At 41.8% G+C, this 22,889-nt stretch overlaps 1 protein-coding gene across 8 annotated transcripts in view; it reads left to right on the top strand.

Moving 5' to 3' along the window:
- The window catches only part of PIGN (phosphatidylinositol glycan anchor biosynthesis class N), a 187,621-nt gene extending 165,207 nt beyond the window's left edge, over positions 1 to 22,414 (top strand). For 5 of the 8 annotated variants that reach the window (XM_050939909.1, XM_050939910.1, XM_050939914.1 and 2 more), the window contains 3 exons: positions 552 to 594; positions 3,773 to 3,825; positions 22,038 to 22,414. In XM_050939909.1, the coding sequence (XP_050795866.1) occupies positions 552 to 594; positions 3,773 to 3,825; positions 22,038 to 22,161 (220 nt within the window). In that variant the 3' untranslated portion in view covers positions 22,162 to 22,414. Of the gene's footprint in view, positions 1 to 551; positions 595 to 3,772; positions 3,826 to 4,218; positions 4,287 to 22,037 lie in introns of those variants that run through there. The other 3 variants (XM_050939912.1, XM_050939913.1, XR_007772540.1) reach the window with 3 other exon arrangements.
- The last annotated feature ends 475 nt before the right edge of the window (positions 22,415 to 22,889 follow it).

The following is a 22,889-nucleotide window of genomic DNA, read 5'->3' as shown; positions in this document are numbered from 1 at the left end:
GATCAGCTCTTTTTGAAGAATATTCAAGATAATTTTATGCTCACAAGCATTTTTGTCATTCTTGAATCCTTCTGGAGATTCCAAGCCTTCCTACTTTGACGTTTTGAAGTGGTGCATAGGCCTTGTGCTGTAAGGAGTGGATGTCACCCATTGTGCATTCATGGTATACACAGTTACAGATTTTTAAACTGTTTTTAATATTCTTTTAATATATCAGGAGCACTTATCATTTGACAAGCCGCTCAGGTTTGCTGGTAAATAACTCATTTTTGGCGTACCCTATTGTGAAATTGTAATTACATTAATGAATAAGCCTCTTGTCAAAACGTCATGATAAAATTGTATGTTCCAAACATGTTAGACATATCAGCCCTGCTTTGTGTGTTAACTTCTCCCATGAAGTGCATTGGAAACATATCTCTCAGAGAATGGAAAACCAGCTGCAAGAAGTCATATAATATATTAATTCATATTTGTACTTGGGGGTTTAATAACTTCGTAATTGCATTTGTGGCTATGAGTTAAGAATTATAGTCTCTTCTTTTTTGCAGCCTTTTCCTCATCGTTCTTGTGATTTCAGACATTATGGCTTTGGTAAGCTACCATTGGACATTCAGTACAAATAAGATCAAGAAAGCAGAGTGCTCAGCTAATTCAACCAAGAGATATCTGATTTAGTTTCAGACTTTAAAGCTTTTAGAGCTAGGGCAGAGAATTGAATCAAAATCCTGGTATAATTTACAGATAAAAATCCCCATCTTCATGCTTCGTATGTCATGTGAGGAATGCTTCTTAAGAGGTGTAATTCTTTTTTACTTCAGTTCTTTCACTCTGCTGTTTTTAAACCTAGTATTCCTTGTTTTTAATGTATTGTAAATCAAATGTTCAAATTAAAAGTATGAGAGCACAAGAGAATGCTAGATTTACCTGGGTGCCTGGTCTAGTTAATTTTTCAGCAGTTTCTTACTTGCTGCCAGAAGAAAGATGAAAGAGAGAGAGAAATGTGTCAGGCACTGAATTGATTTTTCAAACCTGTTGTCAGAATTATCAGCGGAAGGCTGGAAAATATATGAGAGGTATCTTTTATAGAGCAATTGTATCCTTTGTGTGAGGCAGTGGGGAAAATTCACCCCAGCCAATTGTAGACTCATGGTCAAAATCATTTAAATAGAGACATCTTAAAAAAAAAACTTTATAAATTTAAAGGGACACAATTAATTCCCCAGTTCGACAGTAGCAGTGCATTGCTATATTATGCCATGACTGGAATGGAAACACGCTCAAAGCAGTAGGCAGGAAGTTATACTATTTTTGCTCTCACTTCCCACATTCTGTTTTGGAAGATATACTTCAAAGTGACAAAACCTGCTGTTTGTGTTATGTCATTTCAGTGTGGTTTAAGAAGTTTTACCATATAAGAGAAATAGCAGATACAAGACATCAGGATGTCTAGTTTGATCTTAGAGTAACAAGCAGACTGGGTGCTAGAAGTCCTAAAAGTATTTTTATCTAATTTTCACATACAGATTTATTATGAACTGCTTTTTTATTTAATAATTTCAGAAGGAAAATAATTAAAATATTAATAAACTATACATATGCAGTGAACTACAGAGTTTTGACATGCAGAAATTGTGTGTGTGGTCTGTGTATGTACATATACACATCTATGTATTTATGAAACAAGAAGACGACTATAGAAACAAAAATAAAGTGGAATGGGTAATGGTTCTTATTCTTACCAAACACTTAATCCAGCCACTAACTGTGTGGAATCTTTTCTTTGTTGTGATATTACTTGATGAACCTTGCAGGCGCAAGTTCTTTTGTCTGCATATACCCAGAATGGTGGTTGACCACACAGTTAGTAGAGGTAGCATCCAAATTCTGAGAAGAAGTCAAAAGTATTGGACGTACTTATTTGAAAAAGGAGTTATTTGCTGAACTTGCATTATAAATGCAGTATAAATACAGCAGTTTTTCAGCGTGATCCTTTAAATGGATTGAGTTCCTTACATACCTCACTTCAGGGAGAGTATCGAGAATAATTATTCAGTTGTGCTCTCTTATGAAAGATTTTAAAATACTCACAGTTGTTAGAAATGTAAAGTAGCTTTTGAGTTTATTTGTTTAAAGGTTTGCTGTACTCAACCCACCAGCTTTAAATGCTCCTTTTCAGATGGTGGAGTCTCTGATTTTAATCTTCTGCCCTGATTTCTGTCTGAAATAATCTTTAAGAAACTAGTTTAACCTAAGATGTACATCAGCTAATTGCTAAAGTTTTTTGTTGGTCACTAAAGATTGTTGTGTGTGAGCAATGGGAAAGAGGGCTTCTGGTCACTGGGAGGCGAAACTAGTCCTTACCTGCTCTAAATCTCTGCTTCTGATGAATCGTGCACCGCCATCACTGAGAGGACATGACCCACTTCTCCATGCTGCCATTTCCCAACTTGTATCTCTAGCCTGAGAGTCACTAGGGAAGTACAGGTCACATGTGACTGTCTAACTGGTAGGAAAAGGGGAGACCAGGCAGCCAGGGCTTGGTAGCTGTGTGAATCAGGCCCTGGGATGAAACTCTTTAGCCACTCTGTGGGGTGGAGGAAGTAAGGAGGAGAGGTCAGGGCAAGTTTTTTTTTCTGTTGCTTCATAGGGAGTTGGGAGGATCTTGGTTTTTCTCCTGTCTCTTATTTTGCGTAGGGGTAAAAGGTAAGAAACAGGGTGACATCACATTAGGTGTGAGTGGGGAAAGTCAGAGGGACTGAGGTATCTCTGTATCTCACAGCGGACAAATATACACATTCTCTGTGTTTTAAAACAGCTTTTCAAACATTTTCACCTGTGACCCCAACATGACACACTTTTTCTTCTGTTACTCTATATCCCAGATCCCTTTAGACTCCATCCCAGAATCCTTCTTGTTGTTTCACCCAAATCTCCCACAATGCAATGTATAGTAATGGTTAATTATTTAAATTTGGTAGTCATGGCCAAGGGTGGGAAAATATTGACTTTTAGTCCATATAAAATTGATAATTTCACATATTAAACAAAAAACAGAAGAGCATTATATATGTGTGTTTGTATGTGTGTATGTACATATACACAATGAAAAATTATATGAGTTGCACGGTCTTCCCTGCTGAGTATCTGCTTACCCTAATTAAGTCAACTGTTTGCTTTATGGAGGTGTTCTGTAAATCAGGACAGATTTTAAAAAAAATCTATTTTATGTAGTTATATGGCTTCAATTACATAGTAGCTGAGCACCTTGCACTCTTCAGTGTAATTTATCCTCACAAAATACCTGTGAGGTAGGGAAGTACTATTATTCCCATCTTGCAGATGAAGAACTGAGGCACACAGAGAGACGTGGTCATACATGATATCTATGCTAGAGTCCCTATAAAACAGCTATGCAGCCTATCCTGAGGTCACTGCCAAATTTGAGAACCAGTGTCCCAAACAATAAAGTTGTTTTGGGGCTTCTTCTCTTGAAGAATGCTCTCTATTAGAAATCCTTTGTACTCCTCAGAGCACATCTTGATAGAACTACTCAGCCTTTGTTCCTCTTTAGCTGTTTATATTTGATTCCACTAGCTCCTCGAATATTGTTTAGTTTAGTCCAAATGAACATTTCTTGAAAGGTCTTGCCCTTGTTCCACTTGAAAAGTTAGAAACCTGGAGTAAACAACCTGGAAACATTGGTTTTAGTCTTGTCTTTCAAGTTGTGCAATGTTTATATACTAAACAACATTATTTTCTTATTTCACAGCACTTCTTCTTTTTGGTTAAAGATTATGGAAGCTGGCTGGATATTGGAACAAGGTACAGTATATTTGCCTCCAGTGCTTTTTTAAAAGGATAGCCTCAGGTTGGTAGGTGCCAAAGATTAGTCAGTTATTATTTATCTGTTAGTGTTCCTGCAATTCTTTCCAACTGCTTGCCCTTCTCCCCCAAAGCAAGCGTTTCATTGCTGCTTTCCTCAGTTCTAGTAATGTCATCATCCTAGAACTCATGTTTAATATTGGTTAGCATGGCAAAAAATGAGTTTTTTTTTTAAATAGAAGAGGCATGGCACACAATTTTTAAATTCCTCTTATTTATCGTTGGAAATTATAAGAAGTTAAATCTTTTATTTTACAATAAAAATTGTTAAAAATCATTTAATAGTTGGCAACTATTTAAAACCCCATACGCTCCTACATTGTACATTTATAGATCCAAATTTATGCAGGAATCATGCTGGAAAGGATGACAAATACCATGGCATTTCATGGAGAAGAAAAGTAAGTCACAGTTTTTGTCACAGAAATCAGGGCTCTGACTAATATAGACCCCCCCCGCCCCCAAGTCCTCCTTTGTGATCTATGCTAGTCTCCCCAACATAGACTCCAGTGCAGCGTAGGGGCCACGGAGCCTTATTTGTGGCCACTCCTGCAACAAAAAACCAGCATACACAGAATGGAAGGAAGTATTTCATTAAGAGTACAAATTTCCAATGTAGACTTCCTTAGTACTATTAGAAATACCTAAGTAAATCATGGAAATAGCTTGTTAGTCTGTCTTTAATAGAAACTATGTTGTATTATAAACCCTGCCAATTATCACATGATACCCTTGTTCAAATAAAAGTTGAACAGTGACCTATTAATATTTTGCATGCCATGTCAAGTATATTAACTCTTGTCCTCCTTCCACCTATTTTCAGGCTGTTTGAGCCTTTGCTCTTAGCCACATTTCCAAAGTTCCCAATGTGAGTAAATTGCAGTAGATTAAATAGTGGAAAGAGTATTTTACCATCATACTTTCATATTCATATATATCTATTGAGTAGATGGTCTCTTCCTTTTGTCTTTTAACTTCACACGTGGACTTAGAAATGAATTTCTAGAGAGATGTGAAAGACCTTAGCGATGCCCTGTTTATGGCAACAAGAATGTTAGTGTCATAATAAGACTTGTAGGATTCAGTGAGCAAAAGTGTAGATTGTTTTGAGTGACCAAAAAAAAACAACCTCTCAAAAATATGAGAAGTCAATCACCTTATTGTTTCTATGTTCTTCAGAGCATAGCATTTAGAGCTGTTTCATGTTCTTGTACCTCTCTTAGCCCGAATCTCTGCTCTGCCATGTTATATTTGGTGCAGGAGGTGAGGGGTGTCATCCGGGAGCTGATTACATACAACCTGTATTCTGCCCCTTTGTGTATACATCCTGTGTAATAAGTGAGTTAAGAGTCCCGTGGAAAAGATCATATGTGGCCATGTAATTAAAGATTGTATCATAAAGCATATTCACAATGAGGCAGAATGCACAGACAGCCTTAAACTTTGCATTTTCTGACTTTTGAGTTCTTGGCTTTGCAACCTAAATTACATTTTTTCAATTTAGTTTTTTTGTATGTAACTTCCTAAGGGTTTTAAGAAAAAAGGTGAATTATTATGTACAACTGAAACAGTCCTCCAACCATGCATCGTCAGTGGTGTTTTGAACCCCGAACCTTGAGCACTGAGGATAGGCCTCTGCCACTTGAACTACAAGACTAAATACATGAGCAAGAGAAGGCGGTTATTGCAGAGAAGGGTTGGATGACAGGGGCCACATGCTGGGTTCAGGAAGACTGCCAGGGAGGGTTGGGAAGGAGGATAATTTGCCTCACCTTATCTCATCCCTTCCTCTGCAGCTGCTTTGGTAGTAGCATGAACCTAGCCTTGGAACACCCATGTTCACTTATTATTTGGATGCTGCACAAATTTTCTTGAGAAATGCAAGTGTGACTAGATAAATCATGATTTTCAATAGTTTATATCCCTCAAAACATGGATAGAAATTTATGTGACAAAGAAAAGACTCTTCTCTAACCTGAGGGCTTTACCCCCTGTCAATTTCAAAGGCCTTTTGCAAACTATAAGGTATTGGTGCTTCTGAAAAAAAAGGTTGCAAGAATCTTCTATAAAGGAAAGTGTTAGGCAACTATATAAGGGTCATTATTAGCTCCTCCTGTAATTTTTGTCTGTGGCACAAGCACAAAGAAAAGCTTGCAAAATTTTGCTTCTTTTTTTCCCAACCAACCAGCTCTAATGCAGAGTAATTGCTTCTGAGGCTACAGCAGATACAACCAATCTAGGGGTTGTTTGAAGGGGTTTGGAATGACTGTCAGAGGGAAACTCTTTCAGGGAGACCCTAGGGAATACCTAAACTTGGAGAGAAAGCTTTGTGTGAGGTTCATGTTATGTCACTGTTATCTGAGTTACCAATAAAGCCAAACCCCAGGAAGAGAGTGAGTGTGGCCTTTATACGGTATGTGTACGTTTGGAGAACATCAGCATAGTTGTAATTATTTCCCTTCAATCCCATCAACATTGTTGATTTGCCAAGAATATTATTTTTATTTTAATTCACAAGTCAAATCAGCACCCTCAAATTATTCAGTCTTCCCTAATCTCCCTCCAGTTTGTCCATATCCCTTTGAAGGGGAACTATCCTGAACTTAGTCCAGTATTCCAGGAGTGGTCTCACCAGAGTTCTTTAGAAAGGGACTGCAGCATTGCATCTCTGTTCAGAGATGAAGTGTGTGCGCCTGAAATTGCATTTGTCTTTTCTCTTGCCATATCCCATTGCAGATACTATATCCATATCAGATTTGCTGGCCACTATCACACCAGATCTTTTTCAATATCAGTTTCCCATGTTTCTCCTCCCTCCCCATTTTGTACCTATGGTTGTTACTCCTTTTGATCTGAACAGATAGTTAAAGTTGGAGACCTGTAGACTGTTCCTAGAGTGATAAGAAATTGATCGAGTTTGCATCAGGCAGAATACCAAAGGCCTGCTTCTCCAAACACAGGAGGAACCTAACACAGGAGATCGCTTCCTTGCTCATAGCACCAAACTCTTTGAGCCAATATTCTGACCCATAATATCTCTCTCGGCTTCTTCTAGGGCCACACACATTCCTTCCAGGCTGTGTGTGCTTGTCCTTTTTTTTCTCATCTAGTTCTGCCTCTATGTGGACCTTCAGCTTAAGCTTCTGTCTCTCTGTGTCTTGCACAGACCCTGACCCACAAAAGTCCCAATTAGTGGATGGCTGACACATATCCCCTTTTTCTGAGGTGAGGCCGCTCACAGCTATCTTAAATGAAGGGTGGAGGTCACAACAGTTTAGTTGAGGTTTAATGAAACCCACAAAAAGTACATAGGTATTAGCTTGAATTTTCCCGAATGGCGAATAATTTTATCTTTGTCCTATCAGCATTTCTAACCTTACGATGTCTCTGTCCTTACTGGTGTTTGCATCCTCTACCAATTAAGTATCATTTGTGAATTTAACTACGCTGCTGTTTTTTACTCCCTTCTTCCAGATCATTAATGAAGATGTTAAGTGACAGCAGACCTTCACATTGATCCCTATGGCACAATGCTCAGTAAATTGTCAGTTTCACAGATTCCCCCTGCTCAGTAAACTGTCAACTACCTTATTTGTTTACTGTCTTTTAGAAAGTTTCCGTTTTCTCCTTTAATATTCAGATCCAAGGTGATTTGAATTTGTTTTGCAAGGAGAATTTCATAGATTTTTTTTTTAATTGGTTTTACTAATGTAAAACTTTGAAGCTATCCCGCAGAATTCTTAACAATAGTTTCCTATGACAGGCTCTATGATCTGCACAAGAAGGGTTATTTAAACCCTACACCCCAGGAACTCTGAGATATTCATATACTGCATAATATGCATTGGAACCCTCATTACATTTTTTTTTAAAGTTCTGCCTCTAGGAAACTACAGCCTTTTTGTGCCTTTTCATGTATTTGCATCCTGATCTGTCTACAGTGTGCACATGTGAAGTTTATTCTAACAGATTCTCATATTTTGAATAACAGCCTTACAGAGAGAGTACAGAACATCTCCATTTTTTAATTCTAAATTGCAATGAGAATGTCTTAATGTTTAAAAGGCATTCACCGACAGTATGCACAAATAGCTGACTATTTGGATAGTCAGGAATAAAAGAATAAACCACTAAATCCCTTTTTATATGAATAGTTTTTACAGATACACTGTACAGCCACTCCCTGTTTTTACAATAGTAAAACTGAGTTGCCAGAAGTTACAGAAATAGATATAATTTAAACTCTCCTGCTGCAGGTTCAAAATCCATGGGGCATAGATGCAGTTCAGGAAGCTGTTTTTAGATCTCCATGAGGGTAGCTAAGGGGCACGTCTACACTTAAAACGCTGCAGTGGAGCAACTGCACTGCTAACGCTTCAGTAAAGACACTGCCTATGCTGACGGGAGGGCTTCTCCCATCAGCCTAGATACTCCACCTCCCATCAACATAGTACTGTCTACACCAGAGGCTAGGTCAGTTTTACGGCATCACTCAGGGGATGTGGATTTTTCACACCACTGAGCAACGTAGAGCAAAGGATATGTCTACACTGAAATTAAAAACCCCACAGCTGACCAGTGTCAGTTGAGTCAGATTTACAGGGCTCAGGTTCTGGGGCTGTTTAACTGTGGTGTAGACATTCAGCTCTGGGACTATCCCCCCTGCAACAGTGTAGACATATCCTTAATCTATGGAAAAGCTGTAGAAGTGGCTTTAGTGCAATAATCACCAACCATCAATAACAATCGACTAGTCGATCCTAGAGGATCTCCCAGTCGATCACAATCTCTGGTGGTGCACTGTGGCTTCCGCTAAAGCAGACTCTCTGCCTATCCTGGCCCCACACCACTCCCAGGAGCAGCCAGTGCTGCCCCATGGCCCCGGGGGAGGGGACGCAGGAGTTTCCCTTTGTGCGCTGCTCCTATATGCAAGCACTGCCCCTGCAGCTCCCATTGGCTGGGAGAGCTGCGGGAGTGGTGTTTGCAGAGAGGGGCAGCGCATGGAGCCATGTTCCCTCCACTGTCCCCCACCCAGGGGCCACAGGGGTGCATTGGTCCCTTTCAGGAGCAGTGTGGGGCCAGGGTAGGCAGGGATCTGCCTTACCCTCACTGTGCTCGCTGCTGACCGGGAGCAGCTGGAGCTAAGTGCTGACCAATAGGAGGCCACACCCAAACCCCCATCCCTGAGCCCCCTCTCAGAGCCAGCACCCAACCCCCCTCCTGCAGCCCAACCCTTAGCCCTGAGCCACCTCCCGGAGTCAGCACCCCATACCCCCTTTTGCACCCTCAACCCCCTGCTGCGCCCCAAGCCCCAGCCCTGACCTCCATCCCAGAGTCAGCACCCCATATCCCCTCCTACACCCCAACCCCCTGCCCCAACCCAGACCCCCCCTCCCAGAGCCAGCACCCTATATCTCCTCCTACACCCCAACACTCTGCCCCAGCCCAGAGCACCCTCCTGCACCCCAACTCCCTGCCCCAGACTCGGCCTGGAGCCCCCTCCCACACTGGGAACCCCTTACCCCCAGCCCAGAGCCCACACCCCCTCCGGAACTCCAACCCCCTGCCTCAGCCTGGAAGTGAAAGGGAGTGAGGGTAGGGGAGAGCAAGCGACAGAGGAAGGCGGGGAATGGAGTGAGTGGGGCAGGGCTTTGAGGAACGGGTGGGGCCTCTGGGATGGGGTGGGGTAGATCCTGGTTGCCCTTATATTCAAAAAGTGATCTTGGGCTTAAAAAGGTTGGAGACCATTGCTTTAGTGGAATTCATGTGCTTTTAACAATTCAGTAAAACAGCTAGCAGATGTCTATGCACTGCACTCACCGGTGTGCATAGTAAAGTAGTTGTAATTTTGGAAATTCAAAACTCTAGACCGGATTATTACAATGAAAGTTTTAAAATGGGAAACAGGTGAAAGGAGTCGGAGACGGTTTATCAGTAGATCTCTGAAACAAGTAGGTAAGAAGCTGAAATTGTGGTAGGTTTAGAATCCACAGTCATGGTCTGAAGTAAGGACCTGGGTCATTCCCATCCATATGTTAAAAATATGTCATGTAGAAACTTTTAATGACCAAAAAGACTGACATCCCTCCTTTCTATCCATTTGGTTTATTTTCATTAAAATTCCAGTTTTTGTATCTTTTATGTAAGGCCTATGCTTTATCTCTCCTACTACCCGAGATACTGGAGTCAGCTGTTTTTGAGAAAAAATGCTGCTGTGGCTGCCTAACGCTGTTCTGAGCAGGATGGGTTTTCTCCATTTGTCTCTTTTCTTCCTTTTTTCCTCCTTGTCTATATCCTCTCCTCTTCTACCTTTTGTTTCCTTCCTCATTTCCCTGCATATCTCTCACCCCTTACCTTATCCATCTCTCTGTTATATGACAAGAAGAAGACAGACTGTTGAATAGCACCTGTTGTGATGAGTGTCTCCTTTCTAAACTTTCTAGGGCAACTGTGTGCCCTTTCCTGTTACCTAGACTTCTGCCCAGCCCCAGCCTTGGTCTTCAGCCCTGATCATCACATTCCAAGACACTCACCTTTATATTGAGAGGGCCCTCCTTACATCATATTGTCCTTGGCCCCATTCGCGTTAAGCCTTTCCTCTAGACATCTCTACCCTTCTTTCCATTGCCATGACTGTATTCCCATCCCAACCCTTCTGTCTAGACTCCTCTTCTTTTTTAAGCATTGCCCCAACTTGATCCTGTCCTATTACTATACAGCAATGCTGCATACTATTCCCTTACACATATTTAACTTATAGGATCTCTCACCTGAAGCCCAAAACCCCACAGTTATTTTTCTGAATTACCTTGAGCTCAGATAAAGTAATTTTGTATTAGCTATTACCAGTCATAGATTGTAACCACAGACTCAGTCAAGGATGTGGCACTTGAGCATGTAGATATTAAGACTTTCCCCACTGTCACAGCTTGAATACTGCCTTTCACTCTGAGAGTTTTTGTTCCTTTTTTAAAATAACAGCATTATCCCAGCATTAAACTAATTTTCCAAGCAGAGCCGCCTCTGCATCACTGCAGTACTAGTTGCTGATATCCTCAGATATATTCGCAGAGTGCCAGTATGTGATAACAGTTGGACTACCATTACATTTAATTGGCTAGAGCAGTGCACTGTATTTGTGGCATGATTTTTTCCTCTTTCAAATCTCTGATATTTTGGCTAAGAAGTACAGCCATTCAGTCAGTGTAGTGCAACATGCAAGGAATGGATATAGTACTACTGTGACAGTCAGCAGCGACTCCCTAACAGCTAGTAGCCTTATAATAGCTGGCAACCATTAGGAGAAATTGGATATCTCACGGACACAGTAGCCTGAACTTTTGAACTGTCTTTCCTTATCAGTCTTGAGGCAGTTGAAGCTGGTCCTAAGCTGGTTTTTGCTGAGCAGATTGCAGAAGTACAGGCTTTGCTAACCACCAATCAAATGCTAACACGACCGAAGCCTGTGTGTGAGTGTGTATAAAAAATTCTTGATTTTTGTATGGAGTAGAGTTTTTTGTACCAAGGTTCAGAACTCTCCTTTCTTCTGCAGAATAAAGCAACCTTTCCTTATCCCTGTCTGGCTGTCATTGGCTCTCAGCTAGGCAGACCCAACATTTCGGTAATACTACCTACACTTCCTTTCTTTATAAATGCATGAAGGAACCAATCTCTGGTATCTTTTAAAGGGCTGGCACTATGGAGAAAAGCAAGCAGCTAATACCCTGCAACTGTAGTTTGACTTTATCTATTGCATTTAGTAGTCATGTGCGTATTTCAAAGATAACTTGGAAAGAGTCCTTCATCTGTAGCCTAGAAATGTTGTTAACTAACAGTCTCTTGTGATGGAAAGGAACCAAAAAAAAAATCATTTTTTTGTGACACTAGTTCCCTTGGAGACAAGTCCTGGTCTGGTGTATGCAGCTATGTGATAGTATGTATTTGCCTCTTATTGCCATTTAAAGTGACTGTGCTGAGTCAGCTGATGTTGGAAAGGATGGTCAATCCCAGAGCAAAGAGGGAGAGGGTGGCGTTATTCTTCACTCTCAAGTCCTGGACAGGGAGTTTCCTAGAGGCCCAGAAGTTCAAACAAATGAGCTTTCTGCCCCATCAAGCAGCCCCCTGTGTCCCAGTCCCTCCCATTCCTTGTGCTGAGCTCATTTATTTTACTGCAGTAAGGCTGTAATAATGCCCGTGGAGCTGCATCTGGGCAAGAAAGGAGGCATCCAAATTATTGGATACAATCGGTATCCAAGTGCCCATATTATGAAAAGTAGAAAATATTTTAGGCAGGTGGCTATTACTGTGTCAATCCTTCCCCCCTCTCTCATTATTGGTCACCAGGGATACGGGGATCCTTCAGTTAGATTGTGCCTTGTATTCTGTTTCAGAGCTGTCACCTGGGAGTGACTGGAGAATCTGAGGTGTGCAGCGTTTCTCCTTACCTCCATATCAGTCAGTTCAGGGAATTAATATCCTTTGCTTCCGCAACATCATCTCTTAGCAACCAGGTGTTTCAAAGCCTCTGACTCAATCTTTGAGCAGTAGGGAAAAATAAAGTGACTGCATAAGTGCAGTATTGCCATCACAGAGCATTGAGAAATCATGAATCAGGCTCCACACAATGTTGAAATTGGCTTAAAAATTATTTCTGAAACAGCAAATCTTAGGTTTCTTTATGTGGCTTCAGCAAGGGCTAGAAACTTTCATTTATCTTTTCCATGAAAGCCAAAATTCTCACATAATCACAAGACTCCAGGGGCTAGGGCTTTAAGAAAATCACCTGAGATGTGTGATAAAATCACAAGAGCTGGCAACACTAAAGAGCTGTAGAGCTATCCCTGAGCAGGATTGTGCCTATATCTGGCAAGGACCACACCATGGAGGCAGGTAGGGCTAGGATTCAGCTTTTAGTTCATAATGTTGAGAAAAGTTGTTTTCTTGCTTTTTATGTGTGATTGTTTTGCTTTTAATTACAATACTTTCTTTTGCCACACTGAAACTTAGAACAAGTATATAATACAGACAGATGGATTAGTCAGGGTTAGGAGTTTCTCCTGAGAGGGAGTCATGTTATCTGGATATTGCAAGTGTTCCTGTGAACGGCAGAGTCCGAAGTGTGCTGACCGGGATGTTAAGTAATGCCGTGTGCACTTTGACAAAGCAGATTTAACATTATCAGCTTCTGAACTTGCACATTCTCTGTAGAAGCATAGCAGGGGCATAAAACATGTAGTATAGTGTCTGTTTAGCTAAAACGGGGGATGGGGGATATTTTCTTTCAGAGAAACAATATGAGACAAATGGCTCCTCATACATAATCTAAACCTTCAGTGAGTTGCCATTTATTTCCCTTTAGGAAGTACTTATATTTTAATTACAGTATATGCGATTGGTAGCTTGCACAAATCCAATCTGCAGTTTTATGAGGCTTTAAAGTAGGGTGCTCAGTTGGACTATGATCACTGAATCCTTGGCTATATGTGCTAGTTGATTTTTTTTCATTTATACATATTTTGAGCAATATAAAGTCTAGCAATTATTATCTCTTATTTAATTGAAATGCAATAGAAAAAAATTGGCATGGTAGAAGTTGGATCAGTTTTGAGTAGACCAACTCCTGCATTCATAGCCCGGTGTTTGTAGATTTTCCTTGTCAATGGAAACCTTGGTAATAGTTTTATTCTTCCAGTCAGTGTCCCGGCTTTCCAAGTTAAGATCCAGTGTTTCTACACTTCACAGAACTAAATTATGCCCCACTGGTTTCAAGTCTTGAACTGAGGTTGTCAAAACCTTGGGGGGAGGGGTGTGTCTTAAAGATTGATTGCATCAGGATGGTGAGCCTCACTGCTCTTTCACTGCTGCAGTGTCAAATAAAATGAGTCCTTAGGCGAAAATTCCAGATCATTAAACCTCCAAGTAGGCCATGGAATCCTTTTTGTAAATAAACTCAGACTTCATGGAGTTTGAAGTTAACCTGCCCTTTCTGAAGAACCATCTGTGTTGAGAGATAGAAAGAGAGAGATGGAGAAACAGATGCACCAGGAGGTATGGACGTCTATAAAGACAAAACACTAATGTTTTCAGTAGTCCTTTTGCAAAAGTATTGATGTCTCTGAATACCATAGTAAGCATAGATGAACAGTCATTTTTATAAATCCTTAGTTTGAAATGTTAATGAGTTTAGAAAACTCATCACATCTCTTGATGATTGGTGGTTTACCTCAAGAACTACTACACTAAATCACTGCCTGTCACTGTTACTATAGTCTTTGTTCTAGATAACGAAAACTCAGCTGCCATAAATAGCCATATAACTAAGGTCTGTGTACTCAATGACAATCTGGCTTTAACTTTTGCACATGGATCTGTAGCAAACTAAAAGTCCTGCAGCCACTTCACTTAGAATTAAAAAGCAATTTATTATAAATGAATAGCACCATCAGTATCAGAGCCTTTATTGATTGGTAATAAATTTAGTGTATTTAATACTGTCTCCACACTTCCAGTGTGCTAAAGATTTTGTATTGACAACCCATCATTTATCATAGTACTTGCCAGAGGAGAAGCTGGAGGATTTGGTAACTGAGTACAAGACAGTAGCTGGGGCATTTGAAATCATGCAAGGTGAGGGAAGTTCTGATTGTGTGATAAACATATTAGCTGGATGCTTCTGCTAAAATGATCAGCACTGAGTTTAAGTGCTGATGCTTAAATTGTCATCTTTAGGTTTGAGTTTAATATACTGTTGAGACCAAAAATCACCTCAGTGCCATTGTTTGACTGTATAAAGCAATGTTTATCACTTTACATGTGGTTCATTTTGAGGTTTCCCTCACAATAGTGAGGATAAGAAATACAGTTTGTCGAGCAGTATCCTTGTGGGTGCTCCACTTCAAGTGTGCCTGCGCCGTGCTCCTTTGATCAGAAATTTTTAGTAGCTGTGCCCGTTTGGCCTGTGCATGTACTTTGCTCCCTGCGCTGAGGCTATATGGGGGTGTGCAGGCCAACTGCTCAAAGTTCTTTCTCAGCTACCTTTGACCTGAGACAGACTCTCCTGTGTGCCTATTCTCTAAGACTTAGTTTTTTCTCAGATACCTTATAGTTTCTTATAGTGTTATAGTTGGTGGAACAATTGTTCCTGTTTTTTTCTTTCTGAAAACAAAAACAAAACTTTTCATTCACAGAGATAATTATATAATTAGGAGATTTTTTTTCTTCTAAGGGTTAAATGTTTGTTAGTTTTGCTCGGAATGCCAGGCTCTCCAGGATTCAAGAGGTACCTGTCCTGTTGGGAGACGGTTTGGATAAGTGACAGACACTCCACTGTCTGGGTGATACTCATATCCCCAGTAAGTGCAAGATCTGCACTTCCTTCAAGGGTAGATCCTGAAAAAGTAGAGAATTAAGTTAAAACTCCTAATGGTGGAGCAGGCTTTATGTCCAGCTTTGGATCGAGAAGCAGAGAATCCCCTGTACATAGACCGGCCAGTTCAGCTAGTGCCTGGTCTCCACTGATGTCTCTGTCATTGGAGACTGGTAGAGAGGTAGGTGGTACTGTGGAACCAAGCACGTTTACGTTACTAAACTCCTCATCTACATCTGCCACTAAGCAGAAGCAGGTCAGGAGTATATCTTACAAGAAGGCTACAAGTAATTCAGATCCCACGGGGAGTTCAGTGAAGACTCTGACGCCTGGTCTACACTACGCGTTTAAACCGATTTAACGCCACACCCGTCCACATTACGAGGCCCTTTATATCGATATAAAGGGCTCTTTAAATCGGTTTCTGTACTCCTCCCCGACGAGAGGAGTAGCGCTAAAATCGGTATTACCATATCGGATTAGGGTTAGCGTGGCTGCAAATTGACCGTATTGGCCTCCGGGCGGTATCCCACAGTGCACCATTGTGACTGCTCTGGACAGCAATCCGAACTCGGATGCACTGGCCAGGTAAACAGGAAAAGCCCTGCAAACTTTTGAATTGCATTTCCTGTTTGCCCAGCGTGGAGCTCTCATCAGCACGGGTGGCAATGCAGTCCCAAATCCAAAAAGAACTCCAGCATGGACCGTATGAGAGGTACAGGATCTGATTGCTGTATGTGGAGACGAATCTGGTCTATCAGAGCTCCGTTACAGAAGACGAAATGCCAAAGCATTTGAAAAAAATCTCCAGGCTACACAGTGCTGCGTGACAAGCGTAACGGAAAGCCAAAGAATCAAATGGATGCTCATGGAGGGAGGGAGAGGGTACTGAGGACTCCAGCTATCCCACAGTCCACAGCAGTCTCTGAAAAGTATTTGCATTCTTGGCTGAGGTCCCAGTGCCTGTAGGTTCAAACACATTGTCCGGCATGGTTCAGGGTATAGCTCGTCAATTTACTCCCCCTCCCCCACGTGAAAGAAAAGGGGAAAAAATCGTTTCTTGACTATTTTTAATGTCACCCTATGTGTACTGAATGCTGCTGGTAGACGCGATGCTGCGGCAGTAAAGAGCAGTATCCACTCCTCTTCCCTCCCCGGTGGCAGATAGTACAATATGCTTGATAGCTGCTGAGTACTCCTGGCTGGCCTCAGGTGAGGCCGGCCGGGGGGGGGGGGGCGCCTAGGTAAAAATAGGAATGATTCCTGGTCATTCCCAGTAGATGGTACAGAATGGCTGGTAACCGTCCTCATCATAGCAACTGGGGGCTGAGCTTCAATCAGCCCCCTCTCTTTCATGTGTAAAGAAAAGATTCTGTACTGCCTGGACTATCATAGCAGTGGGATGCTGGGCTCCTCTCCCCCACACCGCGTAATGTCCTGCCTGGACTGTCATAGCAGCTGGAGGCTGCCTCCCCCTCATTTTATCTCACTGACAAGGCACTGTTTCTTATTTCTGCATTCTTTATAACTTCATGACACAAATGGGGAGGACACTGCCACGGTAGCCCAGGAAGGTTGGGGAGGAGGGAAGCAACGGGTGGGGTTGTTGCAGGGGCACCCCCCGTGAATGGCATGCAGCTCATCATTTCTGCGGGATCTGACACGGAGCGGCTGTGCTCACTGGTTCTCTAGTACTCTTGCCCCATATCCTAGGCAGGACGGACTCCATTTTTAGATACCATAAAGGAGGGATTGACTCGGGGAGTCATTCCCAGTTTTGATTTTGCGCCCCCGGCCGACCTCAGCCAGGGGCAGCCATGATAGCAGCAGATGGTACAGAATCGACAGATAACCGTCATCTCATTGCCAATTTACAATGGCAGCAGACGGTACAGAACGACTGATAACCGTCTCTGCTATCATGCAAAAGCAAGTGAATGCTGCTGTGTAGCGCTGCAGTATCGCCTCTGTCAGTGGCATCCAGTACACATACGGTGACAGTAAAAAAAAAAAAAGCTGAACGGGCTCCATGGTTGCCATGCTATGGCGTCTGCCAGGCCAATCCAGGGAAAAAGGGCGCAAAATGATTGTCTGCCGTTGCTTTCCCGGAGGAAGAAATGAGTGACAACATTTACCCAGAACCACCCGCGACAATGATTTTTGCCCCATCAGGCACTGGGATCTCAACCCAGAATTCCAACGGGTGGGGGAGACTGCAGGAACTATGGGATAGCTATGGAATAGCTACCCACAGTGCAACGCTCCGGAAATCGACGCTAGCCTCAGACCATGGACGCACACCACCGAATTAATGTGCTTCGTGTGGCCGCGTGCACTCGACTTTATACAATCTGTTTTACAAAACCGGTTTATGTAAAATCTGAATAATCCCTGAGTGAGGCCAGTACTGCAAAGGCAAAGAGGTGTAAATAATCTAAAACAGACTCACTACTGAGTTTGTATACCCATACCCAGAGTGGCAGAGACAGGCTAGAAAAGACCAAGCCCATCCCTGAACAACATTCAGTACTCATAAGAAAATTAATGATACCAAAAACAGCTCACCTACCTATGGTACCAAGGGAATCCCATACCAAGCACTCAGTACCAGCTGCATCAGTACTGAAGCCATCTTCCACAGGTTCCCACTTGGTCCAGTCTTTGTTACTATCAGTACCACAAGAGTCTAGGTATCCTAATGGTCTGATATCATCTCCTGAGCCAGAATTTACTCTCTTAACAAGTGTTGGGGATTTGTCAATGTCAAGATTTCTAAGTCACCAAACCCTCTATCATGTAGAACACCACACTCACCCTCAGCTACTCTGCAAGCCTAAGAGCTATCTCCCTGCTTAAAGAATGCGGAAGAGGAGTCATCAAACTCTCAAATTTCAGTGTAGGGCTCCCTTTCCTATTCTAGGACACCTCACTTTCCCTCCTATCCTGACATATTCCAGGAGGAGAAACCTCAGATGACACTCACATGGCAGGAACAAAGATGGCTGCCTCCATCTATGCCATTTGTGCCTCCTCAGTGGCCTTGCTGGGCTCCATGGGCATGCTGTCACTAACAAGCTACACTGAGGTCCTCACAACACCAGAAGGTACAGAGAGGAGCCCATTCTCCTGAATCCCCTTTACCATCACCTGTGCCAGAGGAAGAGACCTTTGAGGAGCAAGAGGCAAGGGCCGATAAGGAGGTGACAACTCTTATTAATATTTCCTCCTCATCTCCTGATGAAGTTATCATGTCTCCACCACCTTTTATTGCAGATGAGGTTAAGCAGTTTCAGGATGCTGACAGACGGCAGAGTCCCTTCGAGGGGGTTCAGGAGTAACAACATAAACTCCTAGATATTTGACACACTTCGACATCTATGAAGATTGCTATTCCAGTGAATGAAGCTCTAATGGAGCCTACTATGATGGTTTGGAAAACCCTGCTACCGCACTGTGTGTGTGCAAGAGAGTGGATAAAAAGTATTCTGTTTTAGCTAGGGAATTGGAGTTTCTGTTTTCTCACCCAGCTCCAAATGCCAAATGTTGGAGACCATTAATAAATGATGCAGACAACATAACTCAAAGTCCAATCTGTACATAAAGGACCACAAGAGGCTTAGTCTTTTTGGTCATGAACCCTGCGCTTCAGACACATGTCAGTTCAGGATAGCAATCCATCAAGTGCTCGTGGCCAAATATGACTACTTAAATTATAACATTCAATTTTTTTATTGAGCATCTGCCAGAAGGACATCAGAACCAGTTTAAAAACATTATTCAAGAGGGTCAGTTCCTGGCAAAAACATTGCTCCAGGCCTCCTTAGTTGTGGTAGATACTGCAGCACAGTCTATCTCCACTGCAGAAGGCATGAGAAGAGCATCTTGGCTACAACTGTCAGGCTTTCTAAGAGAGGTTCAGAGTACTGTCAAATACCTCCCCTTTGATAGTTGCAAGCTCTTGGAGTCAGTGGATACATCTCTCCACACTTTAAAGGATTCGAGAACCATACTGGAATCCCTAGATATTTACACTCCTGTAAATAAAAGGAGACTTAGTAGGTCCAGATGGCACAAAGAGTACATCCAGCCCCCTAGTCAACATATCATAAACCCTCTGTACCCTCAGTTAAGAGACGAAGATATTTAAAAAAGAAACCTCCTTTCATCTTCAGCTACATCTTCTCAGCCATCCATGTCCTCCAAGCAACAGATTTAATGGCTTGGTGAAGAGTCTCAACCATCTAATGAACAAGGTCTTACAGCTGCAACATCTAACTCGACTTCCTTCCTTTCGGATGCTATAAGACCTTGTTCATTGGTTGGTTGAGACTCTTTACGAATCCTACTCGAAGCTCGAACTTGAACATAGTATTTAATTGCCTTATGAAACATACTTTTGAGCTACTAGCTATTGGTTCTCTATTAGATTTATCAATAAAGGCAGCCTTTCTGGTAGCAATCATTTCTGCCTGAAGGATGGGAGAATGGGGGCTTTAATGGCAACTCCCCCCTTATATGGTATTCAAGACCTCTCGTTTACAGGCATGTCCAAGATTTTTAGCTAAGGTGTCCACAGAATTTTATATTAAACCATTCATCTCCCAAACAAATCTGCACTGTACTGTATGGCTCCATACTGTATTCCATACCCTAGGTATCAGGAGGGCATTAGCCCTGTACTTAGATAGGACCGAACCATTAGAAGATCTAGGCTATTTGTATCCATTGCAAACAGAAGCAAGGGTTTGGTAATTTCGAAACAGGTTATCAGAATGGATTTCTGGTTATATTAAGATTTGTTATGACAGAACTCATGTTCAAGCCTCTTTGTGAGTGATCTGTCTATAGCCTTACTTAAGGATGTATCAGTTGCAGACATCTGTAGAGCAGCAACTTGGTAATCTGTTCATATCTTTTCTAATCATTATGCTTTGGTACCTGCGGCAAAATCAGATGTTGCTGTGGGCAATGAAGTTCTCTCTTCTGTATTGGACTCTGCTCCAAATCTCTCACCTCCTGAATAGGTATACTGCTCTGGAGTCACCAGAAGTGGAGTACCCACAGGGGGACTACTCAAAGAAGAAGGAGAAGTTACTCACTTTGAGTAGTAACTAAAGTTCTTTGAAATACGTGTCCCTGTGAGTGCTCCACTACCCATCCTCCTTCCTGTCTGCTTCAGAGTCTGCCTTGTGGGTTTTTGCAGTGGAGAAAGAACTGAGGGTGGTTCGCCCATACAGCCCCAAATAGCCTTGGCATGAGGCCCGGGGTGCATGCGGGCTGAACAAGCACTGCTACCAAAAATCTCTGGTCACAGACACACCATAAGTTGAGTAACCACAGGGACACACATCTCAAAGGACTCCAGTTACTACATGACATGAGTAACCTCAGTTTGTTTGTTTTTTTTAATCATGAGAGCTTAGATTCTGGAGCACAGTGCTGTAGCAAGGGCTGGATTCTGCAGTAAATTCCATGACTACGGAATACACAGAGCTGTGCTTATAATCCTGGGGAAAGTACATGGAGATGGCCACATCAGATTCACAGCTTCTCCCAACCTGATTAGTATTACAGTAGCATCTGGAGATCCCAACTGAGATAACAATCCCATTGCATGAGCCCTGTGCAAACTTACAAAACACTGCCTGCCTCAAAGATCTTACAATCTAAATAGACAAGACAGGCAAAAAGTGGGAGGTGACGTGGTGGCACAGAAAGGTGAAGTGGCTTGTCCAACATCACAAAATAGGTCAGTAGCAGAGCTAGGAATAAAGATCAGGTCTCCTGGCTCACAATCCAGCACCCTTTGCCCTCAGCCACACTAGTTCCAAAATACTGGGAAAGTTTGACTCTTGATTCAGGCTTCATAGTTGGCCATTGTTTTCCTAATGGACTGACTCCAAATTCCAGATCTGAGCTCCTGATAATTTTGGGAAGAGCTGGATTTGAATTTAGTAACCCAAACTCAACTGTATTATTCAAGATGTAGATATAGAATTGCTCACTGTAACTGATAGTAATCACCCCAGACATTTGCAGCTGTGTGGATTCCTTAACTAATGTCAAGTCTGCTTAAATCTTTCTAAAACTAGGGTTTATCTTCAGTTAATATCTTTTTATTCCTTTTCCAGCAGATTTTCCCCTTTACATGTTTATTTCTAGCTCTGATACTATCACACATATGCGTGTTAGAGGTACAAAAAGAGGTGAGCATGGGTCTCACTTGGCTAATAATCAAGGACCTAAATACAAATTTTTAAAAATCTTAAATGCTATCAGAAGTATGAAACCTGCAAGAGGGTTAATGGAATGATTGTGCAGGAAAAGAACACTGGAGAGATGCTAAACTACTTCTGTGATGAAGTCTGACACTAACCAGTGGGGGAAATGTCTTCAAAGAGTAGTTCTGGGTTAGGTAATAAATTTTAGGTACTGTTAAGTTAAGGAGTCAGAACAAAGTGATAATTTAAATTGCAGTGAGTCATCAGAGCTGTTTAATGTTCATCCAAGAGTGCTGGAGGAACATGAAAGTGAAGTAGATGAGCTACTAATAGGAATATGAACCAAAGGGTAGCCAATTTCATATATGTAGATAAAACATCTCTCTTAAAAATACACTATATGGTCTCCTTAGAATTGTTCACCTCTAAGCCTTACAAAAAATACATAGTTGGACCCATAATTACGTAATAAAATTGTTACCAAAGCTACTTGACTAACTCAGTTTTCCACTACAAAGGTTTAAAATATGTTTGTCTTATCTGACCTGTAACATTCTCTGTTGCAGCATTAGCCACTATGTCCTTGTGATGGTTTTCACCATCTTCATCATGCTGCTGAGTGGACTGGCCCAGCTGCTCACTACAAAGAGAATTGAACTTTGGGGAAGAACTAAACGACATTCCATGTGACAGAGCTACGAGTGTTGTTTTTGCTATTTGAATTTTCACCCGTACTGTGAGCCAGTGTCCACCTGTGGAATGTAAATAGTTAATGGACTGGAGTGCCAAAATCCTGTTGGGAAATTTTCTACTTTCCTGTGACTGAGATTGTGCTTGGAAATTGACATTTCAAGATCAGCTGGGGTAAAATAGTCTTAATTTTATTCCTTAAATATATCTTTTGCAAATAAAAACAGTGATTAAGTCCTGGTTTAAAACATCAGCAACCATCTTGATTGTATTTTTCTTTTACTATAACTCATCTTCCAGCATTTATATCACACACCTGCAAAATCTTGGCTCTTATCCCATGGCTAGCACAGTCTTTACGTAAGACTGGTAAATGTGAACAGACCAGTGCTTTGTGATATTATACAGCATAGAAGATATGCATTGGGGTAACTGAGGTCACCTCAACTTTCACTAGCTGTGAATGTGTGAGAATAGGTGGAAGCAGCAATTTGGAATTGGTAGTTGTTGAGTTGATACTCACTTTTCATATGGTGTCCACTCTGCCACTCAGATGTTTCCTCTGCGAACATTTGCAATTAGCTCGTGCACAAAATGATCACCTAGTTAACAGCTATGCAAGACACCAACACAAAGGCATACCACCAAGTATGACCATGAGACATCTTGAGTGCATAACCAGACAGAGCCACCTAAATGCTCTGTCGTCTTGGGCCCTCTATAGTACC

Source organism: Gopherus flavomarginatus, chromosome 2 (assembly GCF_025201925.1).
Source record: "Gopherus flavomarginatus isolate rGopFla2 chromosome 2, rGopFla2.mat.asm, whole genome shotgun sequence".
Taxonomy (NCBI): Eukaryota; Metazoa; Chordata; order Testudines; family Testudinidae; genus Gopherus; species Gopherus flavomarginatus.
Note: the sequence above shows the minus strand (reverse complement) of the source record. Positions and strands in the feature narration are given on the sequence as shown.